General features: G+C 32.9%; 2 protein-coding genes and 1 long non-coding RNA gene across 3 annotated transcripts; 2 read left to right on the top strand and 1 right to left on the bottom strand.

Moving 5' to 3' along the window:
* Positions 1-684: 684 nt before the first annotated feature.
* Positions 685-2932, top strand: Pex11ab (peroxin 11). The gene is made up of 4 exons (XM_070294718.1): positions 685-1216; positions 1401-1470; positions 1779-1894; positions 1971-2932. Exons 1-4 carry the CDS (start codon positions 1171-1173, stop codon positions 2459-2461), a joined length of 723 nt encoding a protein of 240 aa, XP_070150819.1. The 5' UTR covers positions 685-1170; the 3' UTR covers positions 2462-2932.
* LOC138932657 (heme transporter hrg1-A) lies at positions 2634-4680 on the bottom strand. The gene is made up of 3 exons (XM_070294719.1): positions 4291-4680; positions 3351-3524; positions 2634-3170 (listed from the first exon to the last, which is right to left on the bottom strand). Exons 1-3 carry the CDS (start codon positions 4415-4417, stop codon positions 3022-3024), a joined length of 450 nt encoding a protein of 149 aa, XP_070150820.1. The 5' UTR covers positions 4418-4680; the 3' UTR covers positions 2634-3021.
* Positions 4681-10762: 6082 nt separating this feature from the next.
* On the top strand, positions 10763-16484 carry LOC138932658 (uncharacterized). The gene is made up of 5 exons (XR_011446809.1): positions 10763-11183; positions 13168-14225; positions 15205-15397; positions 15744-15922; positions 16072-16484. It is a non-coding gene; the product is annotated as an uncharacterized lncRNA (long non-coding RNA).

Below are 16484 nucleotides of genomic sequence, written 5' to 3' on the forward strand. Positions count from 1 at the left end.
AAGCAGTGGTATCAACGCAGAGTACTATTTGGGCAGTTTGGTTATTAGATTGTTTCTATATTGAGTGTTTTGAGTTTTAGGTATTAGTTGTTAATTTTAAATTTGTCTGATTTTAGTAATTTCAAGTTATTGGTTTTTTATAGCAATTTCAATTTTAATCTTGAGTTTGATTTTAATTTTAATTTTAATTTTGATTTTAATTTTAATTATGATTTTAATTGTGATTTTAATTTTAATTTCAATTTTGATTTTAATTTTAATTTAAGTTTTAATTTTAGTTTTAAATTGAAAGATAATGAATTAATTAACTTCAAATTTTAGGTTTTAAGTTTTAAGCTTTAATTTAATTTAATTTAATTTAATTTAATTTAATTATAATTTCAAGGTTGAGTTTTGATTTGAGGATTTAAAATACAATATGTTACATTGTAACAAATTTTAAGAATTTTTAACTAATAATTTATTATGAAAACACAAAAGAAACACACGACACAACATAAGACACAAACAAACAAAGACAGAATAACAAATATAAAAACTGGAGGACATCCAAGGCACGGATTAATAAAAAAAAAAAAAAATTGAATGGCCAAATGCTGCGAATTCTGCTCGGTTGCTGCTACCAATCTGCTCTCAGATTCTGTAAGCAGGCTCTGCTGGCAAATCATTAGTCTAATGCGGACATAACAGATGCCAAATTGCTAGCAAGAAATAAGGAAATCTGTTGCCAATCTGCTGGCATATTGCGCGCATTTTGGGACAAATCAAATCGAAAAGTCGTGAACCATTTTTTGATCTGAGCTTTCTTTTCATTGTTATATGATGTTAAAATTAACTAATCAGCGCCTGTCTATACAGCAGAAAGCTGTCTCGCTACTCCGACCCCCGTTGTACCTTCCTTGTTTTCCATTGTAGAAATGCACGATTAGTTAATTTTAACATCATATAACAACGAAAACTCAGATCAAAAAATGGTTCAGGACTTTTCAATTTGAACTGTTGTTCTGTATCTGATAATATTGTCCATATGCGTTTGTTTAGTTACATCCGGTATACATACATAATAAGGTTTTTCATAACCTCTTAGTACTTAGTAGATACATCACTGTCAAAGTTTTCTTCTGCATATTCTTCCAAAGTTCACAATACGATGACTTTGGCCAACTGGTGATGATGAAACAGGCACGATTATCCGATCATAGATATTATGACAGATGTGAGAGAAACGCAAAATAAAATCAATAACAAGATTTCTGCATTCAATTTGCTATACATTATACAAGATTGTTTTGGATTATCCTATATTGTGTTATAAGAAAATACGAAAGATAGTCTTTATTTAAATTATTTGTTCTTTTGTTTTTATTTAATATTATTTGAGCAATTGTGAATTCAAATAGCTCTTTTGGAAGAAATGGATATTATTGTAAGACTAAATGAGCAAACAGCAGGCAGGGATAAAATAATAAGGTATTTATATTATTTATCAGAATATATAATTTCCGTGATATAATATATCGTTTGAACATGCAACACACGATACAAAATTTATTCTTTCTCTTCTCAAATTTAATTTATCAAAAGCTTTTCCTTTTTCCAACTATTTATAGCTGTTATTGCATGTGTTTCAATATTTTTGCTAACGAAAGATTAACTACAAATTTATTAAAGAAAATATATCATTAAAATCAAGTGATTGCAAATTATGAGTTATTTTATATATCATTACTAATATTATCAGAAAGGATAATGAAAATTTTTTTGTATATTAATTACAGGTTATTACAATATGGAAGTCGTGCTTATTGGTACTATGCGCAAAATGCACAAAGCACAAAATTCTCCGCAGAAATTTTGAGAAGTTTGGAATTCACTTTTAGTTCATTTCGAAAATGTATTCAACTTTTTAACTTGTAATATTTCTTTATTTTTAACAAAATTCATGTCATACAGCTCTTATTTCTTTCTAGTACTTCGGCTGGGAAGATTCTTAGACACTTTGTATTCAGCTCTAAAAATGATGAAGTATCCCGATCCAACGATCAAGATAACATTAATTATAGCAAAAATAGCAAATGCTTTGTATTTACTGGCAGATCATTTTATTTGGATGGGTAGAGTAGGAATTTTAAGAGTTAATCTAGAAAAGTGGAATAGAGTTGCAAATAAATATTGGCTAATAACTATTATTATGAGTTTAATGAGAGATTTTTATGAAATTATCAAGATTTTAAAACACGAGAAAATTATATTTAAACAATATCAAATATCGTTCTGTTTAAGAAATCATAAAAAAGTAATGATGGATACGGTTAAAAATGGATGCGATTTATTTATTCCATTGACAGCATTAAGTATTACAAAATGCACTCCTGGTACAGTAGGTTTACTTGGAATAATTTCTTCATTTATTGGTCTCTATACCATTATCAATCCACTTTATAAATTAACTCCATCTTAGGATAGAACATTTATTAATATGGTGTGTGTATATATCTTTTGGTTATGGATATAAGAAGATAGGTTATATGCAATATTCTTATATCAAAACATTAGATGCTTCTATGATTGATCATATGAAAGGTGTACATTGATTATATGTGATTATCGGGTAAAAGAGATAGGATGAACAGTTTTTTCTCTCTTTTTTTAAAATATATATTTAATAATCTACATATAAAAAAGATATCATATATTAGGCCTTACAACTTTATCAGTGTTCTTCTCTCATCCTCCCTTTCCCTCTCCCATTCAACATCAAGCAATCGGCATTACTATAACTCTAGAGATGACAACTAATGCACCAACAAATACACATCTATACAATGATATATGGTTGAAGTTTCAAAATCCACCTTTTATATTTCTTTCTCTGTCTCATTCAGCGAGATAAAGAAGAGAAGTGCCTTATGCAAAAAAAAAAAAAACCAAACAGGCTTAATATATTTAGCTTATAAAAAGACAGATATAAAATTTTGTGAAAAATAATTATATATAAAAATATAAATAATGTCATGTTTCTCAAGCATTGTCCGTAAGTATGGGTGCTGTTCCCTCTTGCACTAATAATTCGTATTTATTTGAATAATACATCAATGTAATACCCCATTTTGCACAGATCATAGACCATACTGCTGATATAAACGTGCTCTCAGAAATTGGTTGAATGGCTGTGATATAACAGAAAAAAAATTTTTATGTATTAATACTTCATTATAATTACATCAAATTAAATTTTTTAGCATTTATATACAGAAAATTAAAAATAAATAAGAACTAAATAAATATGTATCTCTTCTTCAATAAATAAAATAATCTATAAAGCAAATAATCTAAAATAATATGCTTACGAATCTTGTAATAAAACGTAAGAAACAAATACCAAATCAGTGCAGTAACACCAGTTACAGCACTTACAAAGCCAACAACATTTAAATTCCGCAATGTAACTCTAGTATGCCATCTCTCCAAAGTTTCCTTGCCTTTTACCCATTGTAAGTGAAAACAGACTCCGGCTAAGGCACCTATATATTTCAAAACATAAATTAAATTTTGAAATGTTAAAATTTTTGCTCTCTTCATTGCAGCCATATTGAGTTATAACATCAAAAGTGAAAAAAATTTCTGATACATTTATACACTGCATATCAAAGTAGATTAATCTGCTTACCATTACACATATTTGATAAATTGTCAAGATATACATATTGAGAATGCTTTTATTAATTTTATCTTATGTTGGTAAATCAATATATATTTTTTATCTATATATTCTCTTTATATTTCTAGCAAGGATGAAAATTATGATATTTGATCAAAGTTTATATATAGCGAACAAGAAAGAAAATTCTATCTTTCCTTTTGATGTTATCATTATATCCGATATAAGTTGCAATAAGAAGTAGACTTGTATTTTATAAGTACAAAAAACGCAATTTTTAATCTTAATCATTGTATAAATTCATTTTGATGTAGCAGAGTTACAAATATATAACGATATATTTATTTTTATTATTATTATCATTAACAATAATCTTTCGTCTCTATCTCTTAGAATTTGGCTAAGAAAAAGTGATAGATCTTTGTATAGCACTTTTGCTTTTATATATTAACGATATCTAATTTTGCTAGTCCAAACAAACTTTAAAACAGACAAAACAAAGTGAAATAAACATCCATTCAGAATCCATGCAGACAGAAAAGAATTTCAAGTATTTATTAAGATCTAATAATGCGCTTTAATCTGTAACATATTTTGTTTGCAAACCGAAAAAGCTACACTTTTCTAACCTGCTAGCATCGACCAAAATCCGACATCGTGGTTTCCATAAGCGACAAACAGAACAAAAAACCCTAACAGCCCAATAAATATACCCACAACACTAATCAGCAGATGTACTAAAACGTCGCGCAACATTTTTTTCGGGTGTCTATCAATCAAGTCGCAACAATAAAGTAATTATATATATCATAATACAGTCGAACACAAAGTGCAACAAAGTGCACATGCATGCGTCTACAATTTTCCATTCGCGACTCGCGACGTTATAAATGCGTGTCTCTTTCCTCTCTTCTCCCTCTCTTTCACTCAAGGTTGTAGCCCAATTCTCTACCCGAGTGCACCCGATATTATAGTATATGTTACGTATACTATAATACCGTATACTATAATATCGTTACGTATACTATAATATCGGGTGCACCCGGGTAGAGAATCGGGCTACAACCTTGAGTGAGAGTGAGGGAGAAGAGAGGAAAGAGACACCCAGTCAGCCAGGTCTGTTCTAACAGATATTGCCAAGTGCTTGCTACAAATTATTGTCAGCAAAAAGGCTACAAATTTGGTACAAGAGTTGTTATTACCGATTAAGCTGGCAGATTGCCGGCAAGAATCAAGCAAAGCTTGCTAACATAACTACACAGCAAATTGGCGGCAGAAACCGAGCAAAGCTTGCTGACATGACTGACATCAAATTGTCGGCAAAAACTGAGCAGGATCTAGAGTGCGCAATCTGATGGCAAATTGGCAGCAAAAACCGAACAAAATCTGCAGCTTATTACGAAGTATTATAAAATAGTTCAGTCGCTTATCGCTATGCGATAATGAGCGAATTTGATGCCAATTTGGCAACAATTTGTTATCAAATTGCTTACTGGGCACGCATTTATAACGTCGCGAGTCGCGAATGGAAAATTGTAGACGTATACATCATACATGTGCACTTTGTTGCACTTTAACAGTATATATACGTAACATCCCAGTAAGCAATTTGATAACAAATTGTTGCCAAATTGGCATCAAATTCGCTCAAAACTTGGTAACAAATCCAGTGCCATCTGTGTCCGCATTAAGCTTGTGTTTTGGTGACAAAGCTTGTTGACATAACCTGACAGCAAATTGACGGCAAAAACCGAGCAAAGCTTGACATGATTTGACGTCAAATTGATGGCAAAAATCGAGCAAGATCTGCGCAAGACAATCTGATAGCAGATTGTCAGCAAAAACCGAACAAATTCTGCAGTTTTTGGCCATTCATATAAAAATATATATTTAAATAGATTTAAAGCCTTAACCCTAAGTAATAAAATGATGATAAGTTTTGGTCATAAAATGACCATTAGATAATTAGACATTATATAAAATCATATATTAATATGTTAAAACATATAGGTAAATTCAAATAACTTAATTTATAAAATTAAAGATCTTTTTGGACAGAAATTGTTTGAATAAGTGAAAATCGAACAATTTCTATCCGATTTGCAAAAAATCAATTCAATATCTGAATTTCCTGTATAAGAATTGTGTCAAAAATTGAACTGATAGAAATATATATATTATAATATGATTAGCATTTTGTAGGCTTTATATACACTCATGACAAGAATTTGAATACGGGTATAGATAATGAATAACGCGCCGCATAGCGATAACCCAGACAGCACAAAACATCCTCAGGATCATCCTGAATATGTCCAGGACGGTTCAGGACATTTGTAGGATGTTTTAAGATATTATTATAAATATATTTATAAAAATTTAATATGCATACATAATTATTTTTAGTTGTGTCGGCTATTTAATATAATTTAGAAATCTTAAGTATTATAATAAGTATTAATATCCTATAAATGTCCACTGGATAACCCCTGGATGTCTGTAGGATATATCTGCCCTGTCTATTATATTGGAGGTCTTTTGGGTTTCCAGAGGACATATACATGTGCAATTAATTGTTAACATTAATTTCGTTTAATATTAATAATTGAATTTGATGCGCACATTTTCATATATCCAAAATTATTATTTATTTAATATTTCATGAGAAATGTTACTGTTCGCAACATTCCAAAAACTTTACAAACAATAGTATTCAACCGCTAGTTCATTTGTTTACCGCTATGCAACACGCGAACTCGTATTTAAGATTTGGTCATGAGAATTATATAAAGCTTGCAAAGAGTAACTGACAGGAAATTACAAATGTAATTATTTTCTATCAGTTCAATATCTGATGCAATGCCAACATAGGGAATTCAGATATTGGATTGTTTACACAACTCAAACCCGGGAGCCAAACTTAAAATATTCATGTACAGCACGAAAGCCTCAAATATTAAAGAACGGTGAACTATTTTTAATATTAGATTTTTAATATTGGCAGTAAATAACAAAACATAATTTTAATTTATATTGAAATTTTAAAATTTGCTCCTTGAAACATACGAAAAATATCCCTAACATATCCTATAAAAATCCTTAGGATGTTCCACAGGATCTCCCTGGATTCTCCAGAGGTTAATATACGGCTATCATTTACTCTTCCTCAGGACATCCAGAGGAGATCTGAGGATTACAATGGGATATCCTGAGGATATCCTACATGTATGTCCTGGATGCCCTTTGGACGTCCTAAGGACATCCTTGTGCTGTCTGGGAAGCGACTGAACTATTTTATAATACTTTGTAATAAGCTGCAGATTTTGTTCGGTTTTTGCTGCCAATTTGCCATCAGATTGCGCACTCTAGATCCTGCTCAGTTTTTGCCGACAATCTGATGTCAGTCATGTCAGCAAGCTTTGCTCGGTTTCTGCCGCCAATTTGCTGTGTAGTTATGTTAGCAAGCTTTGCTTGATTCTTGCCGGCAATCTGCCAGCTTAATCGGTAATAACAACTCTTGTACCAAATTTGTAGCCTTTTTGCTGACAATAATTTGTAGCAAGCACTTGGCAATATCTGTTAGAACAGACCTGGCTGACTGGGATATACTATAATATCGGGTGCACCGAGATGGGGAATCGGAATACAGCTCAATAGGTATTTTCTTTGTAGCTAAACTTCTTGCGCTAGTATAAATACACTAAAAACTAAAAATAAAATAAAGATATATATTTAGCAATTAAAGAGAGAAAAACAGAGGAGAAACAGATAATGCAAAAAATCAGCTATAAAGAACAAACCTGATATCATATATAATATATACACATATGCATATATATATGTTTAAATTATAGTTAAAATTGTACGTGTAATTATTAAATATTGTATGATGGTCAATAATAATAATAGGATAATAGGTAACAAAGTGAACAAATATACAATATGTAAGACACGGGTGCCTGATAGACTTACTGGATTAGTGATTTGTTGCTTTATTACTATCATTACTTCGTATATCACATCAGCAGGATAAGGATAAGCACGATTGTCAATCCTTGTTTGATATTATTATATATATTTTAACAGACGTAATTGCAGTTTCATAGATTAAAAATTATATAATTTTTTTTCAATTGTATTAAGAATATAATAGCTATAAGATAATAATAGCTTTTCGTAGCTATTATTGGTTTATTATTGAATAAAGTCTACCAATCAGCTCCGACCTTTAGCCGCACGCCTGGCAATGTGCGTGAGCGCTCCGTCGCTACGGCGACGCACACTACCAGACGAATGGCTCACCGACGTGCGTCCGACTAAAAATCGGCGCTGATTGATCAAAATTTACTCAATAATATCTCTTTTATTAACCGTTATAGAAAAAAAATGTTACAGAACTTTTCTGTTCAGTTTACTGTGCTCTACCCGCTCACAAGCGTTGGCACAATCTTTACTGGACACCCTGTATATTGTGCATTATAAAAAATTTATCTTATGTAATATGTTATTAATACGTATGTATTTTGTAATAAATCAATAATAGCTATGAAAAGCTATTATTATCTTATAGCTATTATATTCTTAGTACAATTGAAAAAAGATAATATAATTATTAACCTACGAAACTGCAATTACGACTGTTAAAAAGAAATATCAAACAGAGATTGACAATCGTGCTTATCCCTATTCTGCTAATGTGATACACGAAATATTGATAATAACAAATCAACAAATCACCAACTCTAACAGGCACCCGTATCTTACATATTGTATATTTGTTCACTTTGTTACCTATTATCCTATTATTATTATTGACCATCATGCAATTATTTAAGTATACATACAATTTTAACTCTAATTTAAATATATATACGCAAGTAAAAAATTCTCGAAAATGGGCCCCCGTTAGTCTTGTTGCATTACTGCTTTCTGCTACAAGAGGCCTAGAAAGCATTTTCAGACCATATCTTGGCCGTAAAGCGATACGCTAGAGGAACAAGGATAGCGTGATCGTTGATCCTTTTCTATCTTTCCTCTCCATGGTGCGTCACGCGAGCAATGCAATCGTATGTGTACATATACAGACATACACTTATCATCGAGACTGAGAATTTATTCCTCAGCGTAACCCTGAAACCTGAGTTTCACATTTTCACCGCGCGAGGTCTCCAATGTCAATTGGGAATTTGCCTGTCCTGTCGACCTTTAATCGGGTTTAATAACATCCGTAGTTGTGAAACTGGCCAATCACAGCTATATCTCTAAAAAATGGAATGATTGTGATTGGCCAGTTTTAGAACTACAGATGTTATTAAACCCGATTAGGAGTGACGTGTAAACGTAGTCATTGGTCTAGTTTCCACCGAAGTATTAATTCGCATCTAGTGCGGCCATGTGCGGCGTAGAATCAAATTTAAGTCGATGGAAACACGACTGACTGCGTTCATTTCACTCCTATTTCGATCTACAAGCTTTGTCGGGGTGACAGCGAATTGACACGAAATTTAATCGGTGGAAACGGTTGAGACTAAATGGTGCCAACTTTTATTTTTCATTATTTTATAACCATCAATATATAATCGATATATAATCTATATATCGATGTTCGTAACAGTTATCGTTTGTTCGTATTAATCATCAAAACGGAAAATTAACAAAAAGATTGTCAAGGATTATGTTTCTTTACATTCACAAGCAAAAGTTAAGTTGGCTCTACTGAAATATCAATTTTTCTCGCTTCTATTCTACTTTCAGTGGAAACAGTACATTAAATTCGATGCGCACCGAAACAGAATCAGATTGACGACTTCGGTGAAAACTAGACCATTGATCTAGTTTTCACCGAAGTATTAATTCGCATCTAGTGCGGCGTAGAACCAAATTTAAGTTGATGGAAACATGACTGACTGCGTTCATTTCACTCCCACTTTGATCTATAAACTTTGTCGGAGTGGCAGCAAATTGACACGAAATTTAATTGATAAAAACGATTGAGAGTAGATGGTGCCAATTTCTACTTTTCATTATTTTGTAACCATCAATATATAACCGATATACAGGGTGTCCCATCTCAAAGGACCCACTCAAATATCTCAGAAACACTGCGTTAAATCGAAAAATGTTTCAAACAAAAGTTATGTGGCTTCAAGGGAGCCATAAGATGGTGACAATGATTTGACCTTGGAAAATCATTTGAAGGTCATGTGAAGGTCAACTTTAAAATCTTAAATGGAAATCCCCATTTTTTATTTAGTATTCTTGTAGCTGACATCAAGAGCTTTCCAAAACACTATAATAAAGTATTTTTTTATTAAGTACTTTTTGAGTTATTTTATATTTTAATGACATATTTTGACAGTTTTCGATAATTTTACCGTAATACTTCTATGTACAGAATAATAAGACAAATTAATTAGTGCCAAAAAAAAACAAATAATTGTTTTAAAAAATACATTGTAAATAATTTTCTTAAAAACAATTTTTTTTTAATACTAATTCATTTGTCTCATTATTCTGTACATAGAAGTATTACGGTAAGATTATCAAAAACTAAATATTTTACGAGATATTTAATTTTTTATATCAAAATATGTCAGATTAAAATATAAAATAACTCAAAAAGTACTTAATAAAAAAATACTTTATTATAGTGTTTTGGAAAGCTCTCGATGTCAGCTACAAGAATACTAAATAAAAAATGGGGTTTCCATTTAAGATTTTAAAGTTGACCTTCACCTGACCTTTAAATGATTTTCCAAGGTCAAATCATTGTCACCATCTTATGGCCCCGTTGAAGCCACATAACTTTTGTTTGAAACATTTTTCGATTTAACGCAATGTTTCTGAGATATTTGAGTGGGTCCTTTAAAATGGGACACCCGTATATAATCTATATATCGATGTTCGTAACAGTTACCGTTTATTCGTATTAATTACCAAAATGGAAAATTAACAAAAAGATTGTCAAGGATTATATTTATTTACATTTACAAGCAAAAATTAAGTTGGCTCTACTGAAATATCAATTTTTCTCGCTTCTATTTTACTTTCAGTGGAAACAGTACATTAAATTCGATGCGCACCGAAACAGAATCATTTTGAACATCTTCTTTAACACACCGTTCCATTACATTTTGCTTATTAAAGTCAGTACAATTGAAACACCTTATGTTTAATAAAAATATTCGTAACAAGTAGCAAGGTGTACGTTTTGTTTTTGTTATTTGTTGCTATCCCTAACAACGAACCTCCGTAGCAGTGACGCCAGAAATGGTATCCTGCGCGCGCATACTTGAGACTTACCATGTACACACGTTGCTATGTTACGACGTTACGAGCGCAGAGCACCCAGTTTTGGCGGACAAATAGGTTAGATGACTGGCATCACAGGCGGTTTCGCAGTTTCTGTACGTAGTTTTAAATTCGGAATGTCCATTTATGTGCTAGAAAATAGGATGATGACTCTCGCATAGGATGCAAAAAGAAGATAAGCAGTTAATGCAATAGTGCAGCAATAGTGAAAGTAAGCACATAATGCAATATTTATTAGTATTATTTATAAAATATTTTTATAAAATATGGAATTAAATGCTTCCAAAAGAGCCATTCCAAAGAAATTTCCAAAGAAAAAAAATAGGAAGTTATATAATATATATAATTATATATATATATATATATATATATATATATATATATATACAGGGTGTTTCAGAACAACCTTCCATCCTTAAAATGACGTATTCCTGATACGATTCTAAGACGATTTTTCTTTTACCAAAATTTGAATTGAAGCGTAATTTTTGAGTTATAAGCAAAAATAGTTAGCAAATCTCGCGTCGAGTACACAAGGCAGCCAGGAGCGGCGCAACGCGCCGCAGCTGGCCGTCCGACGAGTGACTACCACACATGAGTCGCTAACTATTTTATTTTATAATATAAAATTATGCTTTAAATAAAATTTTGGTAAAAAAGAAAATGTCTTAGAATTACGCCAGGAATATGTATTTAAAATAACGTCACATTAGCGAAAGTTGTTCCGGATCGCCGCTCGTCGGATGCTGCGATCAGCTGATTGCTACAGGCGATGTGTGTATGGTGGAGTGTGTGCGTAAAAGGAAGGAACAGACAGATAGAGAGAGAGAGAGAGAGAGAGAGAGAGAGAGAGAGAGAGAGAGAGAGAGAGAGAGAGAGAGAGTGAGAGTGTGAGGAAGGGAAGGAGGGAATGAGGGAGAGACGTTTATACTTACGCACGCACGTACGCATACACTTTTTTTCTCGCTCTCTTTCTCTCTTTTACACAACACTTATACACTCTCTCATTCGATCACTCATTCACACACTCACTCACTCACCTGCTCACTCACAGCGTAGCGAATCTTCATACTACGTATTATCGTTAAGTGCTGCACGATTATTATTTAGCGGCGGACCGCAGAGACTGCGCAATCATATTGTTACGTTGCCTAGCGATGCGAGAAACGCGACATGTATCGTGCAAGTTGCGACGTGCGTGTGGCGCGTGGCGCGTGAATGACGCGAGATAAAACGATTTTAAAATAATAATTATTTAGAAATAGTTATAATTTGTATAAATAAGTAATTTTTTTAAGTACGTCATTATAGGTTTCATGTTTTCTACCGCATTCGTAATGCGAAGGTTTTAGAAAATCGTTTGTCTTATCTCGCATCAATCACGCGCCACACGCACGTCGCAACTTGCATGGTACATGTCGCGTTTCTCGCATCGCTAGGCAACGTAACAATGTGATCGCGCAGTCTCTGCGGTCCGCCGCTAAATAATAATAGTGCAGCACTTAACGATAATACGTAGTATGAAGATTCGCTACGCTGTGAGTGAGCAGGTGAGTGAGTGAGTGTGTGAATGAGTGACCGAATGAGAGAGTGTATAAGTGTAAAAGAGAGAAAGAGGGCGAGAAAAAAGTGTATGCGTACGTGTGTGCGTGTGTATAAACGTCTCTCCCTCATTCCTTCTTTCCCTTCCTCTCACTCTCTCTCTCTCTCTCTCTCTCTATCTGTCTGTTCCTTCCTTTTACGCACACACTCCACCATACACACATCGCCTGTAGCAATCAGCTGATCGCAGCATCCGACGAGCGGCGATCCGGAACAACTTTCGCTAATGTGACGTTATTTTAAATACGTATTCCTGACGTAATTTTAAGACATTTTCTTCTTTACCAAAATTTTATTTAAAGCATAATTTTATGTTATAAGGTAAAATAGTTAGCGATTCATGCGGTGGTAATCACACATCGGATGGTCAACTGCGGCGCGTTGCGCCGCTCCTGACTGCCTTCTATACTCGACGCGTGATTTGCTAACTATTTTTGCTTATAACTCAAAAATTACGCTTCAATTCAAATTTTGGTAAAGGAAAAATCGTCTTAGAATCGTATCAGGAATACGTCATTTTAAGGATGGAAGGTCTATCCCCACAGAGGGGACAGCGAGGTTGTTTTCTACATTGGGACTTGATGTGTCCATAGCGATAGCAGGAGTAGCAAAGGGAGGGATTGGGATTAAAAGAGAAACTTCGTACCTGACCATGTACAAGTAAAGAGACTGTGGGATGTCCTGTCCCTCAAAGGTGATGGCGATGGATTTGGAAGGTGCATAGCTTACCAATCTTGTCGATGGATCTATAACTTTTCTATTGAGCCTACGCACAGAGTTAATCCCAACCGAGCAGTCTATTTCTTCCTTGATAGTGCTTTCAGTGAGGTCAAGTGGAACGTTTCTTATTATTCCTTGTCTCGAAACTCTGTAAGAAGGAATATAGGCGATTAGATTATTGGCGTTGAGGATTGGGTTATTAATAAGGTTGTTTGCTGCCTCGCGTGATTTGAATTGGGCAGATATTTTAGAGAAGCCTAGTTTTTTAATTTCTATAATGTCTTTCTTGAGAGTGGAGCTGAGGAGACGGCCCACTGTAAGGGGATGAATGGAAGTGTTGGCTGCTCCTGTGGACGTGATAACAATTTCAAATGGTCCTTGACAGGATTTGGTGTATCTATTGTTAAGGACCTGTGTCTGGAATGATTCTAGAAGCATTGAGTTTTTTCGGAACAGAGTTGTCTTCTTCTTGAGATTTTTGAATTTGCCTCTTGAGAGACGAGGAGCTTAAATCACTTGAGACACTTGAGATTACTGGATCTAGAGGGACGGTTATTTTTTCGGACTGAATTTCTTGTTTGGAAAGTAGCGAGGGAGCTTTGTGTGAGATTGATTCGACTTCCATATCACTATCGGAAGAATCGTTAGACAGTGGTTTTAGATTGCTAGCGATTAGGTTAAGAATCGCTTCTTGAGTTTCAGGATCGCTTGCATTATCACTAATGTTTGAGAGGGAAGGACCTCTTTTTTTTTTACGGGCGACCGCGACCGACTGCTAACCCGCGGAGGCGGCATGGTAGCATTTAAAATAAGCGGTGTGCTATGTTAATTTAATGCGCAAGTGGGCAAAAGAAAGAAAAAGTATATCACGCTACGACACACAAAGGAGTGGATGATGTAATATGGCGAGCACACGCCGGACAAAGGCCCGGTACGTAGCCAGCCTAAAATTACGTGTCACTTGTTCCTTGGATTAATCCGAGTATAGTTAGACACTTTGATGAAAAGAGAGACAAGCTCTGAAAAGAGCTACTGCAAAGCTGGTTAAGCTGAATTGTTAAGCAAACTCGTGCACTTATTACGCAAACTCGACACCAAGAACACGTCTACAGAAATATTGCAATATAATATTGCAGCAACATAGCAATATAATATATATGCAATAATGCTTTATGTATATTTATCGACATAATATCCTTAACATATGAAAAAAATAATAAGAAATTAGACCTATATGAGTCAAGATCTAGCGTGTATATAGTTTTTCTGTATTATAATAATAACGAAATTATAAAATGTAAATTTTTCAGTACACATTCGACTTCCTTCAGTGACAGAGAATATCTAAGAGAAATAAGAAAAAACTCAATTTGCAATTGCGTAAATTCATAATTTCTTTGTATCCGAAATATTCAGATATCCGGATGCAAAAAGATTGTGGTGAATTTACGCATACAACGAGTTTTTTCACATCTCTCTTGTCTTTATATAATCTCAAAATTTATTTATTAAAATCTGAAATATCTTGCATATTAGAAAATTATTATCAAATTTTTGATTTTATATAAGAATGGAAACTATTAAAAGAATTCTTAGTCCAATGTCTGAGCCCCTGTATTAGGGTCATATCATACGACTTAAATTAACAAAAATAGTTATTATATCATTTTAATCTTACTAGCCACTGTTTGTAAACTTTATATAATCATCATGATTAAAAATTAAATGCGGAATAGATAGCGCAACATGCGCTGCATAGTGGTAAACGAATGAACTAGCGATTATTGAATACTTTTTTTGTAATATTTTCGGAATGTTGCTGTAATATTGCTAAAGTTATATTGTAAAATAATGTCTTTGCAATATTTCTGCAACATTAAACTGCAATATGCAATATTACAATGTTGCAGCAATGTTGTTGCAAGCTTCAGTGCTGTATGGGAAGAAGAACATTATTAAAAAAAATAGGAATGGAGAAAGAAGAATTAAAAAGAAGGGAGAAGAAGAAAATCAGGAAATAGTTGAAATGATATCGGAAGAGATTTGAAGGAAAGAAAAAGAAGAAAGACAGAAGAAAATTAATGAATCAAGATACAATAATATGTATAAGGATATAATTACCAGAGTTGGGAAGTAACGCGTTACTTGTAACGACGTTACCGTTACAGTTATTTTTTTTCAGTAACTGTAACGGTAATGGCGTTACAAATTTTATTTGTAACGGAAAAAGTAACTTCGTTACATTTTTCGGTAACGAGTAACGAATTTAACAGTTACTTTTATCGTTATTTTTTTCAAATTTTTTGATTTATTTAAGATATTATTCTTGCTATTGTGCGTGATAAAATTTTTATCTTAACCGTAAAGCCGTAAGCAAATCGACCAATTAGCATTCTTATTATGTTGTAAAAATGCTTGAATGTGATTGATCAACTTATGGCTCTTGCAGACCAGTGCAATGACGCGACGCGCGATATCCAATGAGAGCTTTATCTTTTCGGAAAAGCAGAGCTCTCATTTACTACCAGTTCTAAGTACCTTGCAACGAAAATTAGAAAATCTCAATAAATCTGACCTTATAGATTGCCATTCATTAGTTGAAGCTATTCAGCAAGGTTTAAATAAAAGGTAACTTATTAATTTGATTAATACATATGTTATTTAATTTTAAATAAGGATTTAATTGAAAAATATTATTTTATTTTAAACTATTGATTCAAAAGTATTAATTTCAATAAAACAAACAATGTCGCTTAATTTACTATATTTGATTTTAGATTTCGTACAATATTTGAAACAGAAGAAATAATAATAGCAGCATGTTTTCATCCAAAATTTAAGTTAAACTGGTTAACCGGAGAAAAAAGAAAACGTGCTGAAAATTACTTGGAGGATTTATTGGGAATCCGATCAACTGAAAATTCTTCAAAAGCTGGAAAATCTGACGATCACGATGATTTTTTCATTTTTGAGCAAAAAACGGTGCAAAATGAATCTGAACAAGAAGAATTGCAACGATTTTTAAAATCAAATAATTGTAATATAGAAATGTTAAACGACTATCCAAAACTTAAAAAACTTTTTACTAAATATAATACAGCTCTACCAAGCAGTGCATCTGTAGAAAGAATGTTTAGCATCGGTGGCTTTGTATTAACACCACAAAGAGGGCATTTAAATGATGATACTA

Source organism: Polyergus mexicanus, unplaced genomic scaffold (assembly GCF_030449975.1).
Source record: "Polyergus mexicanus isolate NDT 795.1 unplaced genomic scaffold, iyPolMexi1.0 SCAF_4, whole genome shotgun sequence".
In the NCBI taxonomy this organism is placed as follows: Eukaryota; Metazoa; Arthropoda; class Insecta; order Hymenoptera; family Formicidae; genus Polyergus; species Polyergus mexicanus.

Excerpts from the sequence above, each read along its gene's own strand:
- LOC138932657 (XM_070294719.1), bottom strand. The coding sequence starts at position 4,417 with ATGTTGCGCGACGTTTTAGTACATCTGCTGATTAGTGTTGTGGGTATA. Across the intron at positions 3,525-4,290 it reads ATTTTGGTCGATGCTAGCAG|GTGCCTTAGCCGGAGTCTGT; the intron begins GTTAGAAAAGTG and ends TGAAATATATAG. Across the intron at positions 3,171-3,350 it reads TACGTTTTATTACAAGATTC|CCATTCAACCAATTTCTGAG; the intron begins GTAAGCATATTA and ends GTTATATCACAG.
- Pex11ab (XM_070294718.1), top strand. The coding sequence starts at position 1,171 with ATGATGAAACAGGCACGATTATCCGATCATAGATATTATGACAGAT. Across the intron at positions 1,217-1,400 it reads TCATAGATATTATGACAGAT|CTCTTTTGGAAGAAATGGAT; the intron begins GTGAGAGAAACG and ends GAATTCAAATAG. Across the intron at positions 1,471-1,778 it reads GGCAGGGATAAAATAATAAG|GTTATTACAATATGGAAGTC; the intron begins GTATTTATATTA and ends TATTAATTACAG.